General features: G+C 47.6%; 1 protein-coding gene across 1 annotated transcript; it reads left to right on the top strand.

Annotated features, from left to right (window-relative positions):
* Window positions 1-1,499: 1,499 nt before the first annotated feature.
* Window positions 1,500-23,273, top strand: LOC142664340 (uncharacterized). The gene is made up of 7 exons (XM_075843391.1): window positions 1,500-1,826; window positions 10,540-10,694; window positions 12,209-12,382; window positions 12,467-12,590; window positions 18,788-18,885; window positions 19,040-19,151; window positions 21,737-23,273. Exons 2-7 carry the CDS (start codon window positions 10,617-10,619, stop codon window positions 23,134-23,136), a joined length of 1,986 nt encoding a protein of 661 aa, XP_075699506.1. The 5' UTR covers window positions 1,500-1,826; window positions 10,540-10,616; the 3' UTR covers window positions 23,137-23,273.
* Window positions 23,274-23,834: the final 561 nt, after the last annotated feature.

The following is a 23,834-nucleotide window of genomic DNA, read 5'->3' as shown; positions in this document are numbered from 1 at the left end:
ATGCAGTCAGTGTATGATATGAGGTGTGAGGTTCTGCAGCAGCTGAGGAGACATTGCTGACATCTGACAAGACGTGGTGCACACTATGCAGTCAGTGTATGATATGAGGTGTGAGGTTCTGCAGCAGCTGAGGAGACATTGCTGACATGTGACAAGACGTGGTGCACACTATGCAGTCAGTGTATGATATGAGGTGTGAGGTTCTGCAGCAGCTGAGGTGACATTGCTGACAAGACGTGGTGCACACTATGCAGTCAGTGTATGATATGAGGTGTGAGGTTCTGCAGCAGCTGAGGTGACATTGCTGACATCTGACAAGACGTGGTGCACACTATGCAGTCAGTGTATGATATGAGGTGTGAGGTTCTGCAGCAGCTGAGGTGACATTGCTGACATCTGACAAGACGTGGTGCACACTATGCAGTCAGTGTATGATATGAGGTGTGAGGTTCTGCAGCAGCTGAGGTGACATTGCTGACATCTCACAAGACGTGGTGCACACTATGCAGTCAGTGTATGATATGAGGTGTGAGGTTCTGCAGCAGCTGAGGTGACATTGTGCACAGGTGGCGTTTTTAATCTTGTACAAAAAATAAACACAATATAAAATATGCCAAAATCGCAGATTTTTTTAGTTGCTCTAAAAAAAAAAAAAAAGTTATACAAGTGATGACAATCTACAAGTCATCGATGAACGACCCACAATCCCTCACTCCGCGCCGTCCACCGAGAAATAAACACGTTATAGATCAGAGAAGACGGAGGAGGGGAAACGTAAACAGAAGCTGTCCTGGCGGTGAAGGGGTTAACCTGCGGAGCGGATTATAATCACGCAGGATATCGGATTTATACCGCGGATTCGCTGCGCATTTGTGGCGGCCAATCACAGGCCGGAGAGGTCACATGTCATTATAGGGGTCACCTGGACACGGCCGGAAGAGCAGGGACGTGTTGCTATGGTAACGCTGGGAGAGGTGAGGATCAGCCTTGTTGTATTTCTGTAGTAGATATTCGGGGGGATTATACGTCCACCATTTGGGGTGAATATTCGGGGTGATTTCCTTGCGTGTTGTGGGTCGTATTCGCTACGTGTGAACATTCCCTTAAACCGCACGGTGAACGACATTAACAAGAAATGTATAAAAGTCAGTGAATAAGTTGTATGTCCCGAATATTATCTCATTACAAAATACGACTCGTCCCACAAAACATCCGAAATAGCAACTTACCCCAAAGAGGCCGGCACTGGAGGGGTTAAATCCCGGCTAGGAGTCCAGTGGGCGGGGTCACTCAATGATTGACAGCTCTCTATATACACACTCATACAGGGGTGACTGATAACAGAGAGAACACCCGACCGGCGCTGCTCTCTACCTCATACACGGCAATAGCTGAAGGACCTGTGATGACGTCACCACCACGTGACCGCAGCGGGAGGGGCGGAGCTTATTAGTGGGGAGGAGAGAGGCGGTGGATGAAGGACCTGTGATGATGATCACGTGACCGCGGCATTAAAGGTAGGAGATTTGAAGTGGGAATAATGAGCGATGGACGGAGGATCTGTGAAGACGGATCACATGACATCAGGGGCGGATCTCTGTGAGGGAGCGGGGCTCCTGCGCTGTGCAAAGTTGATGATCACGTGACCTGAAGGGCGGAGTTCTATGCCCTGCCTCTACGGTCACATGGTGGTGACGTCATCACAGGTCCTGTTTCCGTGTATGGGGTGGAGCAGCGCCGGGCGGGTGTACATGATTCCGGTCACCGCTGTTGTTTACTGTTCTCTCTGTTGTCAGTCGGGAGATTTCCCATCATGCAGTAGTAAGGTAAGGTTACATGAGGTCGTTTCTGTGCGGTTTTGGTGCGTTTTTGTCTGGCACAGTGCTGGTGATTATTATTAGCAGCGCTGTAAATATGAAATACAGGAGGGATTAACCCCTTGGTGACATCAGATCTATAGTATTATGTTGGACGTGCGGCGTCACACTAGAAGGATCGGAGCCGGCACCGTACACGACTTCTGACCGCCGCCTGCAACCGCCAAGACCGGAGACAGCGCAATCCTGGCCGTGTAACCCCTCAGATGCCGTGATTAATAGCGACCGCGGCTTCTGATCAGTTAGAATAGCGGCTTCCTCTGTCCTCCGAAGAAAGTGCGCGATGCCGACCGGTCACCAGAGTAATACATTGTAAGGCCCTGTTCACACGGAGTTTTTTTACGAGTTTTTTGGGGCAGAAACCACACCAAAAAACTCCTCAAAAACCACCCGAAAATGCCTCCCATTGATTTCAATGGAAGGCAGACGAGTTTTTTTTACGAGTAAAAAAAAATCGTCGTGGTAAAAAGAAGCAACATGACCCATCTTGAGGCGGTTTCCTCCTCCAAAACCCCATTTCAATCAGTCAGAAAGAGGAAAAAAACCCTCGACGAGTGTTTTGACGAGTTTTTGTCAAACCACTGTGCAAAAACCTACTGGAGCAGTTTTTGCAGGAGGAATTTTCCTCCTGCAAAAAACTCCGTGTGAACACAGCCGTTTTTTTTTTGTTTTTTTTTTACAATAAATGATGTAAATGTTAATAATCAGTAACGGAATCGCCGCATCCGTTATTATCCAAATTATTAACTATCAAGTTCTAACCGGCAGAAATAATTCACATGTGAACGTCGCTGTTTATGGTCCCCGCGATTCTCCAACATAGGGAATAAAAAGTCCCCAAAATGTCACCCACAAAATCTACATCTCACCCCACAAACCCCCCCCCCACACCGCGCAATCACCATAAATATAACCCCCCCCCTCACACCGCACAATCACCGGAAATATAAACCCCTCACACCGCGCAATCACCGGAAATATAAACCCCTCACACCGCGCAATCACCGGAAATATAAACCCCTCACACCGCGCAATCACCGGAAATATAAAACCTCCCACACCGCGCAATCACCGGAAATATAAACCCCCTCACACCGCGCAATCACCGGAAATATAAACCCCTCACACCGCGCAATCACCGGAAATATAAAACCCCTCACACCGCGCAATCACCGGAAATATAAACCCCTCACACCGCGCAATCACCGGAAATATAAAACCCCTCACACCGTGCAATCACCGGAAATATAAACCCCTCACACCGCGCAATCACCGGAAATATAAACCCCCCCCCACACCGCGCAATCACTGGAAATATAAAACCCTTCACACCGCGCAATCACCGGAAATATAAAACCCCTCACACCGCGCAATCACCGGAAATATAAAACCCCTCACACCGCGCAATCACCGGAAATATAAACCCCCTCACACCGCGCAATCACCGGAAACATAAAACCCCTCACACTGCGCAATCACCGGAAATATAAAACCCCTCACACCGCGCAATCACCGGAAATATAAAACCCCTCACACCGCGCAATCACCGGAAATATAAACCCCCCCACACCGCGCAATCACCGGAAATATAAACCCCTCACACCGCGCAATCACCGGAAATATAAAACCCCCCCACACCGCGCAATCACCGGAAATATAAACCCCTCACACTGCGCAATCACCGGAAATATAAACCTCTCACACCGCGCAATCACCGGAAATATAAAACCCCTCACACCGCGCAATCACCGGAAATATAAACCCCCCACACCGCGCAATCACCGGAAATATAAACCCCTCACACCGCGCAATCACCGGAAATATAAACCCCTCACACCGCGCAATCACCGGAAATATAAAACCTCTCACACCGCGCAATCACCGGAAATATAAACCCCCCACACCGCGCAATCACCGGAAATATAAACCCCTCACACCGCGCAATCACCGGAAATATAAAACCCCTCACACCGCGCAATCACCGGAAATATAAACCCCTCACACCGCGCAATCACCGGAAATATAAAACCCCTCACACCGCGCAATCACCGGAAATATAAAACCCCTCACACCGCGCAATCACCGGAAATATAAACCCCTCACACCGCGCAATCACCGGAAATATAAACCCCTCACACCGTGCAATCACCGGAAATATAAAACCCCTCACACCGCTCAATCACCGGAAATATAAAACCCCTCACCACGCAATCACCGGAAATATAAACCCTCCACACCGCGCAATCACCGGAAATATAAACCCCTCACACCGCGCAATCACCGGAAATATAAACCCCTCACACCGCGCAATCACCGGAAATATAAAACCCCTCACACCGCGCAATCACCGGAAATATAAAACCCTCACACCGCGCAATCACCGGAAATATAAAACCCCTCACACCGCGCAATCACCGGAAATATAAAACCCCTCACACCGAGCAATCACCGGAGGTATAAACCCCCTCACACCGCGCAATCACCCGAAATATAAAACCCCCACACCGTGCAATCACCGGAAATATAAACCCCTCACACCGCGCAATCACCGGAAATATAAAACCCCTCACACCGCGCAATCACCGGAAATATAAAACCCCCCACACCGCCCAATCACCGGAAATATAAACCCCTCACACCGCGCAATCACCGGAAACATAAAACCCCTCACACCGCGCAATCACCGGACATATAAAACCCCCCACACCGCGCAATCACCGGAAATATAAAACCCCCCACACCGCGCAATCACCGGAAATATAAAACCCCTCACACCGCGCAATCACCGGAAATATAAAACCCCTCACACCGCGCAGTCACCGGAAATATAAACCCCTCACACCGCGCAATCACCGGAAATATAAACCCCCCACACCGCGCAATCACCGGAAATATAAAACCCCTCACACCGTGTAATCACCGGAAATATAAAACCCCTCACACCGCGCAATCACCGGAAATATAAAACCCCTCACACTGCGCAATCACCGGAAATATAAAACCCCCCCCACACCGCGCAATCACCGGAAATATAAAACCCCTCACACCGCGCAATCACCAGAAATATAAAACCCCTCACACCGCGCAATCACCAGAAATATAAAACCCCTCACACCGCGCAATCACCGGAAATATAAACCCCCCCCCCCACACCGCGCAATCACCGGAAATATAAACCCCTCACACTGCGCAATCACCGGAAATATAAACCCCCCACACCGCGCAATCACCGGAAATATAAACCCCTCACCCAATCACCGGAAATATAAACCCCTCACCCAATCACCGGAAATATAAACCCCTCACCCAATCACCGGAAATATAAACCCCTCACACTGCGCAATCACCGGAAATATAAACCCCTCACAGCGCGCAATCACCGGAAATATAAAACCCCTCACACCGCGCAATCACCGGAAATATAAACCCCCCCACACTGCACAATCACCGGAAATATAAAACCCCTCACACCGCGCAATCACCGGAAATATAAACCCCCCCACACCGCGCAATCACCGGAAATATAAACCCCTCACACCGCGCAATCACCGGAAATATAAAACCCCTCACACCGCGCAATCACCGAAAATATAAACCCCTCACACCGCGCAATCACCGAAAATATAAACCCCTCACACCGCACAATCACCGGAAATATAAAACCCCTCACACCGCGCAATCACCGGAAATATAAACCCCCTCACACCGCGCAATCACCGGAAATATAAAACCCCTCACACCGCGCAATCACCGGAAATATAAAACCGCGCAATCACTGGAAATATAAAACCCCCCACACCGCGCAATCACCGGAAATATAAACCCCTCACACCGCGCAATCACCGGAAATATAAAACCCCTCACACCGCGCAATCACCGGAAATATAAAACCCCTCACACCGCGCAATCACCGGAAATATAAAACCGCGCAATCACCGGAAATATAAAACCCCCCCACACCGCGCAATCACCGGAAATATAAACCCCCCACACCGCGCAATCACCGGAAATATAAACCCCTCACACCGTGCAATCACCGGAAATATAAACCCCTCACACCGCGCAATCACCGGAAATATAAAACCCCACACCGCGCAATCACCGGAAATATAAACCCCTCACACCGCGCAATCACCGGAAATATAAACCCCCCACACCGCGCAATCACTGGAAATATAAAACACAGCGTAATCACCGGAAATATAAACCCCTCACACCGCGCAATCACCGGAAATATAAACCCCTCACACTGCGCAATCACCGGGAATATAAAACCCCTCACACCGCGCAATCACTGGAAATATAAACCCCCCACACCGCGCAATCACCGGAAATATAAAACCCCTCACACCGCGCAATCACCGGAAATATAAACCCCTCCACACCGCGCAATCACCGGAAATATAAAACCCCCTCACACCGCGCAATCACCGGTAATATAAACCCCTCACACCGCGCAATCACCGGAAATATAAAACCCCTCACACCGCGCAATCACCGGAACTATAAAACCCCCCACACCGCGCAATCACCGGAAATATAAACCCCTCACACCGCGCAATCACCGGAAATATAAAACCCTCACACCGCGCAATCACCGGAAATATAAACCCCTCACACTGCGCAATCACTGGAAATATAAACCCCCCTCACACCGCGCAATCACCGGAAATATAAACCCCCTCACACCGCGCAATCACCGCAAATATAAAACCCCTCACACCGCGCAATCACCGGAAATATAAAACCCTCACACCGCGCAATCACCGGAAATATAAAACCCCCCCACACCGCGCAATCACTGGAAATATAAAACCCCCCCACACCGCGCAATCACCGGAAATATAAAACCCCTCACACCGCGCAATCACCGGAAATATAAAACCCCTCACACCGCGCAATCACCGGAAATATAAAACCCTCACACCGCGCAATCACCGGAAATATAAAACCCCTCACACCACGCAATCACCGGAAATATAAAACCCCTCACACCGCTCAATCACCGGAAATATAAAACCCCTCACACCGCGCAATCACCGGAAATATAAACCCCTCACACCGCTCAATCACCGGAAATATAAAACCCCTCACACCGCGCAATCACCGGAAATATAAACCCCCCCCCCCCCACACCGCGCAATCACCGGAAATATAAACCCCTCACACCGCGCAATCACCGGAAATATAAACCCCTCACACTGCGCAATCACTGGAAATATAAACCCCCCTCACACCGCGCAATCACCGGAAATAGAAAACCCCTCCCACCGCGCAATCACCGGAAATATAAACCCCCCCCCCACACCGCGCAATCACCAGAAATATAAACCCTCACACCGTGCAATCACCGGAAATATAACCCCCCTCACACCGCGCAATCACCGGAAATATAACCCCCCTCACACCGCGCAATCACCTGGAAATATAACCCCCCCCACACCGCGCAATCACCGGAAATATAAAACCCCCCCACACCGCGCAATCACCGGAAATATAAACCCCCCACACCGCGCAATCACCGGAAATATACAACCCCTCACACCGCGCAATCACCGGAAATATAAACCCCCCACACCGCGCAATCACTGGAAATATAACCCCCCCCCCACACCGCGCAATCACCGGAAATATAAAACCCCTCACACCGGAAATATAAAATCCCTCACACCGCGCAATCACCGGAAATATAAAACCCCTCACACCGCGCAATCACCGGAAATATAAAACCCCTCACACCGGAAATATAAAATCCCTCACACCGCGCAATCACCGGAAATATAAAACCCCTCACACCGCGCAATCACCGGAAATATAAAACCCCTCACACCGCGCAATCACAGGAAATATAAAATGTCTCACAATGCGGCGATGCAGAACGGTTTTATTGTTTGAACAACTCGTTCTTTCCTTGTAGAAGATAAATATATAAATTTGGTGTCGTCGTAATCGTATTGACCCGGAGAATAAAGTAAACGAGTCATTTTTACCGCGTGGTGAACGCCGCAAAAACGAAACACAAAAAACAACAGGAATCAGTGCTTTTTCCCGCTATTCCAGCCCACAATTGTTTTTTCTCTTTCCCAGTACATTATAGGGGACATCGGACAAGTGATGATCTCCACCGGATAGGTCATCAGTATATGATCTGTGGGGGTCTGACACCTGGACCGATCATCCGCTCCGGCTGCCTCCAGGCACCAGACATCCATGCTGAAAGCAGATGCTCCGGTCACGGATATGGGCAGTGATGTATGGAGGGGACATGTTGTGGACAGGAGATTACGTGTGAGGAGGTATCGGGAGATTAGGGCACAGATGTATGGAGGGGACAGGATGTTGACAGCCTTGCATTTCATTTTTAATATTTTTAACTTAATTTAGTAGGTAATGGGCAGCCAGTGACCGCAGAGGTGGAATGAGGGGAGAGGTAGATTTACCCCTGCAGCAGAGCTGAGAATGGGTAGGAGGGATGCAATAGTGTTAGATGGAAAGCCACAGAGGAGGATGGTGGAGTAGTCTAGATGGTGGATGATGAGGGTATATGTACTGGCATTTATGTCTGCTCGAGGGTGAGGTAAGACCGACTTCTAGAGGGTTTATGAGGAGGATGCAGCAAGAAGTGGGAAGCGCTTGGCTGTGCCATTTGAAATTAAGGGTTATCCCGATGCAGCGACCTGTGAGACGAGGAAAGGTGTGGAGCCATTAACTGTGATTGATAGTTCTGGTAAGGGGGGGGGGGGTTGTGAAATGAGGTAAATATGATTTTGTTTGCTCCATGTTGATCTTTAGGTAGTGGGAGGTGAAGGAGGAGATAACTGTTATACACTCTAAATAGCATGGAGGGAACATCAAGACCAGAGCGGTAAATTTGACCAAATGTTTCGATGGAGAAGACTAAGGGTCATAGGACACTAACAGACAGAGGGTGGGACGACGAGGTGGTGTGCTAGTGTGAGATATTAATGTTTATTTGGTAAGGTATGAGGAGATCCAGGAGAGGGCCAAGTCTGTGATGTCAAGCGACTAGAGAATTTGTATCAGGAGGGTGTGGTCTACTGTGTCGTAGGTGGTGGACAGGTCTAGAAAGAGGAGCACAGAGTAATGTAGAAGCAGAGGACAGGTCTAGAAGGAGGAGCACAGAGTAATGTAGAAGCAGAGGACAGGTCTAGAAGGAGGATCACAGAGTAATGTAGAAGCAGAGGACAGGTCTATAAGGAGGAGCACAGAGTAATGTAGACGCAGAGGACAGGTCTAGAAGGAGGAGCACAGAGTAATGTAGAAGGAGGAGTACAGAGTAATGTAGAAGCAGAGGACAGGTCTAGGAGGACCACAGAGTAATGTAGAAGCCCAGGACAGGTCTTGAAGGAGGAGCACAGAGTAATGTAGAAGCAGAGGACCGATCTAGAAGGAGGAGCACAGAGTAACGTAGAAGCAGAGGACGGGTCTAGAAGGAGGAGCACAGAGTAATGTAGAAGCAGAGGACAGGTCTAGAAGGAGCAGCACAGAGTAATGTAGAACAGAGGACAGGTCTAGAAGGAGGAGCACAGAGTAATGTAGAACAGAGGACAGGTCTAGAAGGAGGCGCACAGAGTAATGTTGAAGGCAGGGGACAGGTCACATTTTACAGTCTGTGTGTAAGATGTGACTTCTAAGTGATAAGATAGTGCAGAGATCCTGCACACACACCACAATTCATGCTGCTTCCTCGCACTGAACGGCGGGGGACCTTCCAGGCGTGCGCACTGGACGGCGGGGGACCTTCCGCGCGTGCGCACTGGACGGCGGGGGACCTTCCGCGCGTGCGCACTGGACGGCGGGGGACCTTCCGCGCGTGCGCACTGGACGGCGGGGGACCTTCCGCGCGTGCGCACTGGACGGCGGGGGACCTTCCGCGCGTGCGCACTGGACGGCGGGGGACCTTCCGCGCGTGCGCACTGGACGGCGGGGGACCTTCCGCGCGTGCGCACTGGACGGCGGGGGACCTTCCGCGCGTGCGCACTGGACGGCGGGGGACCTTCCGCGCGTGCGCACTGGACGGCGGGGGACCTTCCGCGCGTGCGCACTGGGCGGCGGGGGACCTTCCGCGCGTGCGCACTGGGCGGCGGGGGACCTTCCGCGCGTGCGCACTGGGCGGCGGGGGACCTTCCGCGCGTGCGCACTGGGCGGCGGGGACCTGTCATTCAGATGTGAACAAAGTTACTATCCGGTAAAACAATCTACAAGGAAGAGGGGAATACTGTAATAAATACGAATTTTAGATGTCTCTGAAGATCCAGGATCTCTGGGGTAACTTCTAATATCTGTAAAATGTTATATTAGGGGTGTATTAATTCATAAAGGGCATCTGTCACATTGACCACTAGTCTGACCTGTTGGCAGCATATTATATAGCAGGAGGACCTGAGCAGATTGTGTCTCTCCATTCACTTCTCTAGGCGTTATGGAAACCTCCTAACAAGGCCACCCAGAGGTGGAGCCGCATCTATCAGACATTTCTGGCATATCCTGGGGAGAAATGTCCGTGTTGGGAATACCCCTTTATTCCATGTGGTGACGGCTCTGAGAAGATGTTTCTCTCCATGATGAATAAGTGAGGTTCTGTATGTCACACATGATGTTGTCCCCTGTATGATCTCCATCTTCTCCTTTCTTCATAAAGACGTCTACAGTACTAGATCCTCCAGTTTTCTCATCTTCTCCTCCACAACGTTCCTTCTCCTGAGTGACCCACCAAGGATGGACAAGGACAGGAATAAGATGAGCAGAAGAATATTAGACTTCACCTTGGAGATCCTCTACCTGTTGAGCGGAGAGGTAAACTTTTCTACGTTATAAAACAAGTCACACATAGGGAAGGGACAATACATAATAGGAAGTAATAGGAAGAATCCAGTGTCCTGTATAACAGCGCCCAGACCTTCCAATTGACATCAAGAAGCCAACAGCAGAAAAGCTGAAGATCAGCCACCAATGTTGTAAAGGATCTGCCAGGCACAGCTTCTGTGTCGACGCCCGTGGTTAGTCAGTCTGCACCTGCTCCTAAGTCTGAGAGATTGACTTCATCTTCTACCACTCAGGCTGGGAGGCTTAGGAGTGGAAGAGCCTATCATAGCCTGGCCAGACGGAGCTAGCTCCTGCCCTCTGTCTATTTATACCTGCATTTCCTGCTCCTCCTTTGCCTGTGATTCTTTCCTGTTTCCTGGCTCTGCTGCTCCTGCTATGATTATTGACCTTGCTTAATTTTTGACCCTGGCTTTACTGACTACGCTCCTGCTCTGCGATTTGTACCTCGTACACTCCTGGTTTGACTCGGCTCGTTCACTACTCTTGTTGCTCACGGTGTTGCTGTGGGCAACTGCCCCATTTCCCTAACCTTCAGGGTACCCTTGTCTGTTTGTCTGTCGTGCACTTATTGAGCGTAGGGACCGTCGCCCAGTTGTGCGCCGTCGCCTAGGACAGGCCGTTGCAAGTAGGCAGGGACTGAGTGGCGGGTAGATTAGGGCTCACCTGTCTGTCTCCCTACCCCGTCATTACAAATGTGGTCAGTTATGTGTCATGTCACCAATGCAGCAATAGTAATGTAGAGCAATGAGAATGACAAGGAACCAGGAGGATCAGGATGACCTCTATATAGAAACATAGAAGATGACGACAGGAGGAGAGCACATGGTCCATCTAGTCCCCCAATATTATTTCCTTTTTAGTTTTGGCCTCGTTCTATACCTCGGGGTCACAATCTCCCTCTTTCTACTGAGGGGGGAATACTGTGTTCAGTTCTCTAAGTATGCTGGGAAGACCCTAGTAGTTGGCAGGTATATGGTTAATACATAAAAAGACAAATGTGCCTGATTCCTGTCTGACACACATCCGAGTCTTTAAAAGAGGAGAAACTAGAACGCGTGCTCACTAGCCCCATTTTGATCCCCTGAGGACGCGGTGTTTACAGCAAAACATGTCGGGGGGGGGGGGGGGCTAAGTTACTTTTAAACAGCAATGTCCTACTAGCATTTACAGCACGCAGATCAGCTATAATCATTATATCCACGTAGGTTCAGCAGTCTGCAGCTGCTGTTCTAATACACTCAGATCCTCTCACTCTACACTCTATCCTGCTACAGTTCAGGCAGAGTATATAACAGAGCGTGTGCTAGCTGACATTGGCTATAAATTTTAACCCTTTGTGTTCATCGTGTGTCTCCTCATGGACATTTTAATAGCAAAACAATAAAAGTTATTATTATTCAGTTAGTAGTTGGGAAACTGGGTTTCAGTGTGCCTCAGGCACATTTGTCTTTTTCAGTTCTCTAAGTGTCTCTCTCCATACACAGGAGTACACAATAGTGAAGAAGACATCAGGTGACTGTACGACTCCCATCATCCATGAGTCAGGAGGATGGAGCAGTAGTCAGAGCCCCATCACAGAGCCTCCCCCTCACTCCCGGATACATGAGAAGAAGATCTTAGAACTGATCTACAAGATGACTGAGCTGCTGACTGGAGAGGTGACACTGCTGGGAATGCTGGGAAATTCTACAGTAACAGCACTGGAGGTGTCTGGGTGATGACTGTATCATTGTGTGTGTCAGGTTCCTATAAGGTGTCAGGATGTCACTGTCTATTTCTCCATGGAGGAGTGGGAGTATCTAGAAGGACACAAGGATCTGTACGAGGAGTTCATGATGGAGAACTACCGGCCGCGCACATCACAGGGTGAGATATAGATATATAATTGATATATTATTAGTTTATTGTTGCAGTGTTAGTTTCGTCATGCGCAGTATATACAGACATGTGATTCCTGATCTCTGATCGCACGTTCCTCGCTTTGCTGCAGTGCTGCACTAGGCGATGGTCACAGATTTGTTGTAGAAGTTTCCATATAACTGAATGTTGTTGTTTCTGCAGCAGGTACATGAATTTTTACTAACCACAATCAGATGAGTTGGAGAATCACAGAAATTTCTGCCTCCATTTTTCCATGTGTGAACATAGTCTTCTATAACCAGTGACTGATCTGCGTTGCTCTTATAATCTCTACGGCCTCATTCACACGGCAGGGTTTCCCGGCCGGGTGCCGGCCGTTCATAAATCGGCCGGCCCCCGGCTGCATTAGGAATGATAGACCCCTAATGGGGCTATTCACACGACCGATTTTTTGACGGCCGGAAGATCCGGCCGTCAAAAAATAGGACATGCTCTATCTTTGCCCGGGCACCCGGCCGCCCGGCTCCCATACAAGTCTATGGGGCCGGGTATTACACGGCCATCACCGGAATGTGTTCCGAGTGATGGCCGGGTTTCCCGGCGCTTGCGCTCTATCTCCTCCTCCTCACAGCGCAGAGTGCATGTGAGGAGGAGGAGTTGATGCCATTCTGACGAATGGCATCGCTGTACACTGTGTTGCAGGGCCGGGGTGTACAGCAGGTGGAAGGGAGCGCTGCGCTGGCTCCCTTCCCCTGCTTGTTAAAAGCACCCTGGCTCGGCAACACCTTCGATGGCGCCGCTAGTAGTAGTAGCAGCAGCTGCTGCGGCTGCTACTACTGTAGCGACGCCACTATAGCAGAGCAGGGAGGTATCTCCCCGCTCTGCTATGTGCTAGCCGCACTTTAGCTCCTTGAAGGAGCGGAATCCCCGTGTTTTCGGGGATTCCGCTCCTGGACAGAGCGCTTGATGTCTCTGTCCATATCTGGGCAGTGACATCAGGGGAAACTCCTGAAGCGGAATCCCCGAACACATGGGGATTCCCCTTCAGGAGCTGCCGCTGATGTCACAGTCCGGATCTGCCCGGCCCGGCACGGATGCATAACTTTATGCAAACCGGCCGGGCAAAATGGCCGATTTTACCGGCCGACACTCGGGCTCGGGAACGACCCGGTCGTGTGAATCCCGCCTACAACAGGAGTGTAAAGTTCTACCATGTGGGAACAGCGGACATGACAATCTTGTGGAGATATAACAAAGAGTTAAATATCTTCCTTGTAAGACACACAATACAGGGTCACTGGTAGTAATGTATAATGTGGATCCAGGGATCTGTCCGTTAGTCAGCCGGGGGCAGGGAGGTATTTTCCACTTTATGTGGAATTGGGTCTCTGTCGTGTGATGATTGGTTTTTCACCTTCCTCTGAATCTACTGGTATTCGTTATGTATATTAAATACTTGCATTTCTCATCATTTAACAATTATAGAGCACCTTTTCTTAGAACTTTGCATTGTACTGTTCCTCTGTTATTCCTCCTATAAGGCCTCATTCACACGACAGGGTCCGAGTGTCGGCCGGGAAAATCGGCCGTTTTTGGCCGATTTTCCCGGCCGGTTTGCATCCGATTTGCATCCGTTCCGATTCCGTTCCGGGCCGAGTTGCCGTTTTTTCCGGCCGATTTGGACCCGATTTGCATCCGTTTTTTTCCCTGTCCGTTTTAAAATCGGATGAATTTCATTTAAATTTGTTGCCACACACAGCCCTTTGTAGATAATGCCACAGCCCCCCTGGTAGGTAATGCCACCCAGCCCCCTGTAGGTAATGCCACCCAGCCCCCCTGGTAGGTAATGCCACCCAGCCCCCTGTTGGTGATGCCACACAGCCCCCTGTTGGTGATGCCACACAGCCCCCTGTAGGTAATGCCACCCAGCCCCCTGCAGGTAATGCCACCCAGCCCCCTGTAGGTGATGCCACCCAGCCCCCTGTAGGCGATGCCACCCAGCCCCCTGTAGGCGATGCCACCCAGCCCCCTGTAGGCGATGCCACACAGCCCCCTGTAGGCGATGCCACACAGCCCCCTGTAGGCGATGCCACACAGCCCCCTGTAGGCGATGCCACACAGCCCCCTGTAGGCGATGCCACACAGCCCCCTGTAGGCGATGCCACACAGCCCCCTGTAGGCGATGCCACACAGCCCCCTGTAGGCGATGCCACCCACCCTGCCCCCTGTAGGCGATGCCACCCACCCTGCCCCCTGTAGGCGATGCCACCCACCCAGCCTCCTGTAGGCGATGCCACCCTGCCCCCTGTAGGTGATGCCACCCTGCCCCCTGTAGGTGATGCCACCCTGCCCCCTGTAGGTGATGCCACCCTGCCCCCTGTAGGTGATGCCACACAGTCCCCTGTAGGTTGCACCCATCCCCCCCCCCTTTCCAGGAGAAGTCACTGACTTCAATGTCCATATATGGACAGTGTAGTCACTGACTTCTCCTGAAGAGGAATTCCCTGCCACAGGTCGGGAATTCCGCTTCAGAAGTGAGTGACGTCACTGTGTCCATATATGGACAGTGTAGTCACTCACTTCTCCTGTAGCGGAATCCCCGGCCATAGAGTCGGGGATTTCGCTGCAGAAGTGAGTGACTTCGCTGTGTCCATATATGGACAGTGTAGTCACTCACTTCTCCTGTAGCGGAATCCCCGGCCATAGAGTCGGGGATTCCGCTGCAGAAGTGAGTGACTTCGCTGTGTCCATATATGGACAGTGTAGTCACTCACTTCTCCTGTAGCGGCATCCCCGGCCATAGAGTCGGGGATTCCGCTGCAGAAGTGCGTGACTTCGCTGTGTCCATATATGGACAGTGTAGTCACTCACTTCTCCTGTAGCGGAATCCCCGGCCATAGAGTCGGGGATTCCGCTGCAGAAGTGAGTGACTTCGCTGTGTCCATATATGGACAGTGTAGTCACTCACTTCTCCTGTAGCGGCATCCCCGGCCATAGAGTCGGGGATTCCGCTGCAGAAGTGCGTGACTTCGCTGTGTCCATATATGGACAGTGTAGTCACTCACTTCTCCTGTAGCGGCATCCCCGGCCATAGAGTCGGGGATTCCGCTGCAGAAGTGCGTGACTTCGCTGTGTCCATATATGGACAGTGTAGTCACTCACTTCTCCTGTAGCGGAATCCCCGGCCATAGAGTCGGGGATTCCGTTGCAGAACTGCGTGACTTCGCTGTGTCCATATATGGACAGTGTAGTCACTCACTTCTCCTGTAGCGGCATCCCCGGCCATAGAGTCGGGGATTCCGCTGCAGAAGTGCGTGACTTCGCTGTGTCCATATATGGACAGTGTAGTCACTCACTTCTCCTGTAGCGGAATCCCCAATCCCCAGCCGGGGATTGGGGATTCCGACTCCTACAGCGAGCAATAAAAGATCCTCCTCCTCACATGCACTCTGCACTGTGAGGAGGAGGAGAGAGAGTGCGCGAGCGACGGTAGACCCGGCCATCACTCGGAACACATTACGGTGATGGCCGTGTATTACCCGGCCCCATAGACTTCTATGGGAGCCGGGCGGCCGGGCACCCGGCTGAAAATAGAGCATGTCCTATTTTTTGACGGGCGGTTTTCCCGGCCGTCAAAAAATCGGTCGTGTGAATAGCCCCATTAGGGGTCTATTATTCCTAATGCAGCCGGGTGCCGGCCGATTTATGAACGGCCGGCACCCGGCCGGGAATCCCTGTCGTGTGAATTCCGCCTAAATGTATGAATGATTTGACATCTAGGTGTTAGCAGCCGGGGGCGTGTCCATACAGTCTGACAATGTCCAATCCGTGCTGACCATATCAGAAGGTGTAGGGACACGACTCTTTCACAATGGGAATGGTAACACCCTTTTCTCAATTTAATCTTACATTTCCAGTAGGAATTACAGAGGAACGGCATAACGCAGAGTTCTGAGAAAAGATGCTCCAGAATTGTTTATTCATGGGGAATACAAGTATTTACTATACAGACGTGTGAGGAGAGGCGACAAGTCCTCTATAAAGAGATTTTTTTTTTTGCTTTCCTCTGGGTGAACCGGGGTTTGTAAGTCTAAAAAGTTTAAACTTGATGGACTTAGACTTTGTTTAACCCACTAATTATGTAACTATGTAGAATATCTCTCTCTGTCTATTCCGATCAGCGCTAACATAAAAACTACCTGCCTAATATTGTGTAGGTCGCCCCCGTGCTGCCAAAACAGCTCTGACCGATGGGGACGTGGCATCTCTGTGATATCTGGCACAGGACGTTAGCAGATCCTTCAAGTCCTGTAAATTGTGAGGTGCGGCCTCCATGGATCCGACTTGTTTTTCCAGCACATCCTACAGATAATTGATCGGATTGAGATCTGGGGTATTTGGAGACAAGTCAACTCCTTGAACCGTTCCTGATCAATATTTGCAGTGTGGCGGGGGCATTATCCTGCTGAAAGAGGGTACTGCCGTTAGGAATAACGCTGCCTTATGGGGTGTACTTGTCTGCAGCAATGTTTAGGTAGGTGGTACGTGTCACATTTACATGAATGCCATGACCAGCAGAACATTGCCCAGATCATCACACTGCGTCCACCGGCTTGTCTTCTTCCCGTAATGCATCCTGCTGCCATCTCTTCCCCAGGTAAGTGTCGCACCCGGCCGTCCACATGATGTAAAAGAAAATGTCATTTATCGGACCAGGCCACCTTCTTCCATTGCCCGATTCTGATACTGCCTATTGTAGGCGCTTATGGTGGTGGACAGGGGTCAGCATGGGCGATCTGACTGGTCTGAGGCTACACTGCTCCATACACCATAAGCTGCAATGCCCTGCGTGTCCTGACTCCTTTCTATAAGGGTATGTGCACACACACTAATTACGTCCGTAATATACGGACGTATTTCGGCCGCAAGTACCGGACCGAACTCAGTGCAGGGAGCCGGGCTCCTAGCATCATAGTTATATACGATGCTAGGAGTCCCTGCCTCTCTGCAGGACAACTGTCCCGTACTGTAATCATGTTTTCAGTACGGGACAGTAGTTCCACGGAGAGGCAGGGACTCCTAGCATCGTACATATGTATGATGCTAGGAGCCCGGCTCCCTGCACTGAGTTCGGTCCACTACTTGCGGCCGAAATACGTCCGTCAATTACGGACGTAATTAGTGTGTGTGCACATACCCTTACAGCTAGCAGGGACTTTTTCAGTAATGTGTTATACAGTAAATCTTCTGTGGGTTGGGACCAGATGAGCTACCCACTCACATTAATGAGTCTTGACCGCCAATCACCCTGTTGCCGGTACACCGGTTGTCCTTCCTTGGAGCACTTTTGGTAGGTACGAACCTTTACATACCAGAAACACCCCACAAGACTGTCAGTTTTGGGGACTCTCTGGCCAATTTGGCCCTTGTCATGTTACACTTCTCCATGTTTCAAAGACATTAACTTAAAGAACTGACTGTTCACTTGCCGTCTAACATCCCCCCCCCCCCCTTGTCAGGCGCCATTGTCACGAGATCATTAATTTTCTTCACTTCACCGGTCATTGGTTTTAATGTTATGGCTGATTGGTGTATGTATGGAGGAGGACATTGGGGGTCGTCTCTCTCATGGTGATGTCATGGTCTCACAGAAAACCAATTACCGATAAATGTAATCAGAAATATTAGTTTTTCCCCATTCGACATAAGAGCACCAGGGAAAGGAAACTTGTGGTATATAACCGTAGAGCTTCCTCCAACACCTCAGTGGTTTCCCATCCCCTGTAGAGAGGAACCTTGGAGTAGTTGTTTTCATTACTACAGGTACTTTGTCTGACTGTGGGTTCCCTCTCATAAAATGTTGACTTCCCATATAAGCAGGGGGTATTGTTCCAGGGCAAAGACCTGGTACACTTTTGGTTGGCACGGGGCTCTTATAATACGACTCCTGTGTCCTGACGATTTCACGTGTATTCACATCTTTATGAGGCAAATGCAATTGAATACTATGGTGGAGCAGAAAGCCATTGGTTCCCCACAACGGTAGGCCACAATAGCCCTGCGGCTTACAAGGTGCAGAAACAGCGGCACAGGCAGTGAGGACCTCAACATTGTAATCTCGGCTCTGATCAGTAAACAGAAGTGTGTGATATATAGACAGATATACAGTAGTCATGTATTCAGTCACTGTGTGTATCCTACAGATGGATCCAGTAGGAGAAATTCACCAGAGAGATGTCCCAGTCCTCTGTATTCCCAGGACTGTCCAGAGGAAAATCACAATGTCCCAGAGAATCATCAGGTAGATGAAGCTGAGCCCTATACCAGATCTATATAGGGGGGTGTGGAGCTTTTTGGTCCTGCGGTCATAGATTTTGGTGGTTTCTTATGTTGATCTGTTAGATTCTTCGCCCTCTCTTCTGTATTGTACTGAATTGTTACATATGTGAAATCAGGGGGAAGATCTGACTAATAATAAAGTGGAGGATGAAGAAGAAGAGCGGGTGAGGGGCGATCAACCGTGTAACAGTGAAGTGGAGCATGAAATTCCAGGAGGTGTTACCACAGGTCAGTAATAATATTAGAAAGTGAATTGGGAGGTTTAAGGTGAGGTTCCTCCTTAGTTCTACATTACAGTAAAACGTCAGACAATGTGTTATACATAGTGCAGGAGCTGTGACAGCACATAGAAATTCTCTACAAGGTGTTCTATGACTCCGGTCATGCACTGGGCTTAGTGTCAGATTTTGGGGGACATCAGCTGCGCAAACCACCGAGATCTGAAAAATCTCAGTTTAAGCACCGAGATCAATTCTTTTGGGCGGCTCTCATTGACATTTCCAGACTTGTACTGTGTGTGAAGCCTCCCGCTTTGTCTGTTTTTTGTGGAATTTTTTCTGCCTTTTTGTTTTTTTCAGGCAGATGTTACACGCCAGTTTATAGTAAAATATAAAATGCACTGCACATAATGGCTGATTTTTTTATTTGTGTTTTTTTTGCTCTTTTGGTGCGTGTTTTGCTCTGTGGCTTTTTTTTCAAAACGCATCATTCTTCTCTATAGAACTCGAAATACGGCATAAAATTATTTTTTTTACAAATGCACAAATCAAAAACCCCCATAAAACTCCAGATGAGTCGCTTGTAAAACACGCATGAAATCCATGCCATTTTTTACAACTCAAGAATTGACACGCAGCAAATTTGTTGCAGAAATTTCTGCGACCTTTTTCCATTCATCTCTATGAGGCTTGCAGAAATTCATGCACAGAAATTTTTCCATTCACAAGAGTCTCATCTGCAGATGTTTCTGTAACAAACCTGCCACTTGAATTTACTATAAATGTCAGTACATTGTGGAGGAACTACGTACAGCCAATCACTTACATTTTGCGGGAAAGGGTTAAACATTATTTTGTTATAGTCAACAACAAAAAACTAATTTTGGTGATTTCCTTTGTACTTTGTGATTTATTTGGTTCTTCCAATTCTAATCCCCTAATAATAACAGCTGAGAAGAAAGATCTTCATTATAGTTCTATATTTAATATTAGGCTGGGACAAGAATCGAGGAACTATTAGAAAACGCACAAGGTCCCCATGACAACTCTGCTCACAAGTCATAAGGGGAGATGTTTTTTTCTATTTGGGGGTAATCTAATCTTCCAGATCCATGATAATTAGGAAGCTCGTATTTCACATGTAATTATTGTACATACAAAGACGTTTCAGTGCTGATCACCTGTACTCCGAGGCCACTTCACTAAGTCCACCTTATTAGTACTTGATAGGACCCTCTGTCCCCTTAGAGCAGCCTGAATTCTTAGTGGAATGATATAACAATGTACTGGAAACCTTCATTATAGATTCTGATTGATAACCTCACTCTGTCTATTCCACTACATCCCAAAGATGTTCTATAATACTGAGATCCGGTGACTGTGCAGCCATTAGGATATATAGACCTCATTGTCATGTCCAGTGAGTTCAGCCGGAGATGTGTGCGTTGTCTCATGACGCATTATCCGTGGCCGAGATTAGATTGTCAATGACAATATTAGGTTCTTGTAATAAAGTGATTCCCAATTGGTATTAAAGGGTCAAATGTGTTGGCAGAGGACAGGTGGGATTGTCAGACAAGGTTATGGTTTTTTAAATATTTTTGTTTTATCAAGTTAAGGTTTATGTAATATAAGTGGTGACTGGGTGTAGGCCAGAATCCTGGACTTTATCATTGATAGATTTTAAAGCACACCTATGTTTTTATCGAAAAGTTCAAAATAGTCATGCTCCTCAGTCCCCAAAGATGTTCTGATGTAGTACCCGCTATTTAGAGCTTTGAAAATTCTTGCAAATAAAAGCAAAGCTGTACGAATTTGATGCAGTTTTTGTGAAGTCACTGCAAAATGCTACAATTTCCTGCGATTCTCTGCAAAAGACAAATTTTTAGCGTGACGTGAGAACCCTGTACATGCAGCTTTTTAGTTATTAGTGACAAATACCTGCAGCAAACATTAGACATCTAGAGCAAAGTGCACATGGTAGACAGAAATTCTGGGACTTCGGAAAAAAATCTATAACACAGCAGAGATGCAAGGAGCTACTGCAAGGATTACATGAGAAAGTTCAGGCAGGCTATGAGTACAGGGAACTTTACCAGAGAGAGTCACCCCCATTTTCTGCAGTCTGTCTAATCTTCTCTGTAACTAGATACCTGAGTTTGAAGGACAACCGCGGGTGGACAACAAATTATAGAACAGGAGTCGCCTAGTGGCAGTAGCTTCATACAGACTTTGCAAGGATAAAGCAGAAATTTTTGGAAGAAATCAAATAGAAAAATTTCTAGATATCCGGTATACTATTCATTAAAAACTTGTGTTAATCTAAAAGTTATTGTCCATTTATAGTGTTTTTCAAAGGTTTCTAAAGCTGGAATAAGTAATTACATTTTTGTGGCAGTATTTGGTTCAGTTTTTTTTTTTTTTGCAAAAGTCAGTGGTGGTTTTGAAAGGAATGGCTAAAAACTTTCCTTCCTGCTGGATCCACTTCTGAATGACTATAAAAAAAAACTTCATGCAGCCTAATATGTTATAAATTTGTCTACTATGTCGCTTGAAAAATATAAAAATCACAAAATCCATTTTTAATCCTAACAGCAGATACCAGTAAGAACTCTGAGGGAAACGTCATGTTTTTGATCAATTATGAAGTAGAAGATGAAGACATCAAGCAGCAGTCTTCTGGAGAAAACCACATTGCCCTTAATGTACATCCAGGACTTCACAGTAAAGATCTATCATATAATTTCCCAAATCATCAGAGACCTTCTCCTGACCAATCACAGATTGTTACTAGAAGCACAGCTCAGATAGGGGGTAAAACTTTTCATTGTGGTAAACAGTTTACAAAAATCTCAGGTCTTTTTAAGCACAGAAGAATTCACACAGGGGAGAAGCTGTATTCTAGTTCAGAATGTGGTAAAAGTTTTACAAATAAATCAAGCCTTACTACAGATAAGAGAAGTCACACAGGGGTGAAGTCATATTCATGTTCAGAATGTGGGAAGTGCTTTACAGAAAAATCAAATCTTGTTAAACATGAGAGAATTCACACAGGAGAGAATCCGTATTCATGTTCAGAATGTGGGAAATGTTTTACAGAAAAATCAAGTCTTGTTAAACATGTGAGAAGTCACACAGGAGAGAAGCCATATTCATGTTCAGAATGTGGGAAATGTTTTACATATAAATCCCATCTTGTTACACATGTGAGAAGTCACACAGGAGAGAAACCATATTCATGTTCAAAATGTGGGAAATGTTTTACAGAAAAATCAACTCTTGTTAAACATGAGAGAAGTCACACAGGAGAGAAGCCGTATTCATGTTCAGAATGTGGGAAATGTTTTACAGAAAAATCAAGTCTTGTTAAACATGAGAGAAGTCACACAGGAGAGAATCCGTATTCATGTTCAGAATGTGGGAAATGTTTTACATATAAATCCCATCTTGTTGCACATGAGAGAAGTCACACAGGAGCGAAACCATATTCATGTTCAGAATGTGGGAAATGTTTTACAGAAAAATCAAGTCTTGTTAAACATGAGAGAAGTCACACAGGAGAGAAGCCGTATTCATGTTCAGAATGTGGGAAATGCTTTACACAAAAATCACATCTTTTTTCACATGAGAGAAGTCACACAGGAGAGAAGCCATATTCATGTTCAGAATGTGGGAAATGTTTTACACACAAATCACATCTTGTTACACATGAGAGAAGTCACACAGGAGAGAAACCGTTTTTATGTTCAGAATGTGGGAAACGGTTTACACAAAAATCACATCTTGTTATACATGAGAGAAGTCACACAGGAGAGAAGCCATATTCATGTTCAGAATGTGGGAAATGTTTTACACACAAATCACATCTGGTTATACATGGGAGACGTCACACAGGAGAGAAACCATATGCATGTTCAGAATGTGGGAAATGTTTTACACAAAAATCACATCTTGTTACACATGAGAGAAGTCACACAGGAGAGAAGCCAGATTAATTTTCAGAATGTGGGAAATGCTTTTTATGAAAATCAAGTCTTGCTAAACATGAGAACTCACAGAGGTGAGAAGTCATTTTGTTCTATGTATGGAAAAAGTTTTACATGGAAATAACATTTTTAAATTCATAATTAAATTAGCATGAACAAAACCTGTATTCTTGTTTGGAATGTGGGAAAAGCTCGTAGGAGCAAACGAAGATATTTTTTTATCTCCCCAGGTTATTCACAGACAATAATCACTTGGCTATGCAGCCAATTATGGCCTTGTGAACACAGCCCCATTTTATTTTATTTTTTTTAATCCAATGTGTCACTTTGGTAGATTCATTTAAACGTCCTTTAACTTTTGCCGATATATGCCGCGTAGATGCAGCAATGTTGGAAAAGCATTTCCACAAACAGCTGTACATGTATGACGGGGAGTCTGCACTATCACCAGTGGGTGTCAGCTGTACAGTCCTGGTTAAAAGTTTTCAGATTTATACAAATTTTGGTTTTCATAACTATGCAGCTTCAGTTTTTATAGCAGCAATTGTTATGAAGAGTGATCAGATGAATTGTAATTAAGTGCAAAATCATTCCTTGCCATGAAAATTAACTTAATCACAAAAACCCCATTTCCACTGCATTGCATCCCTGCCTCAAAATGACCTGCTAACATCATTTTAGTAATATTCTCGTTAGTTCAGGAGAAA

Source organism: Rhinoderma darwinii, chromosome 1 (genome assembly GCF_050947455.1).
Source record: "Rhinoderma darwinii isolate aRhiDar2 chromosome 1, aRhiDar2.hap1, whole genome shotgun sequence".
NCBI classification, from domain to species: Eukaryota; Metazoa; Chordata; class Amphibia; order Anura; family Rhinodermatidae; genus Rhinoderma; species Rhinoderma darwinii.
Note: the sequence above shows the minus strand (reverse complement) of the source record. Positions and strands in the feature narration are given on the sequence as shown.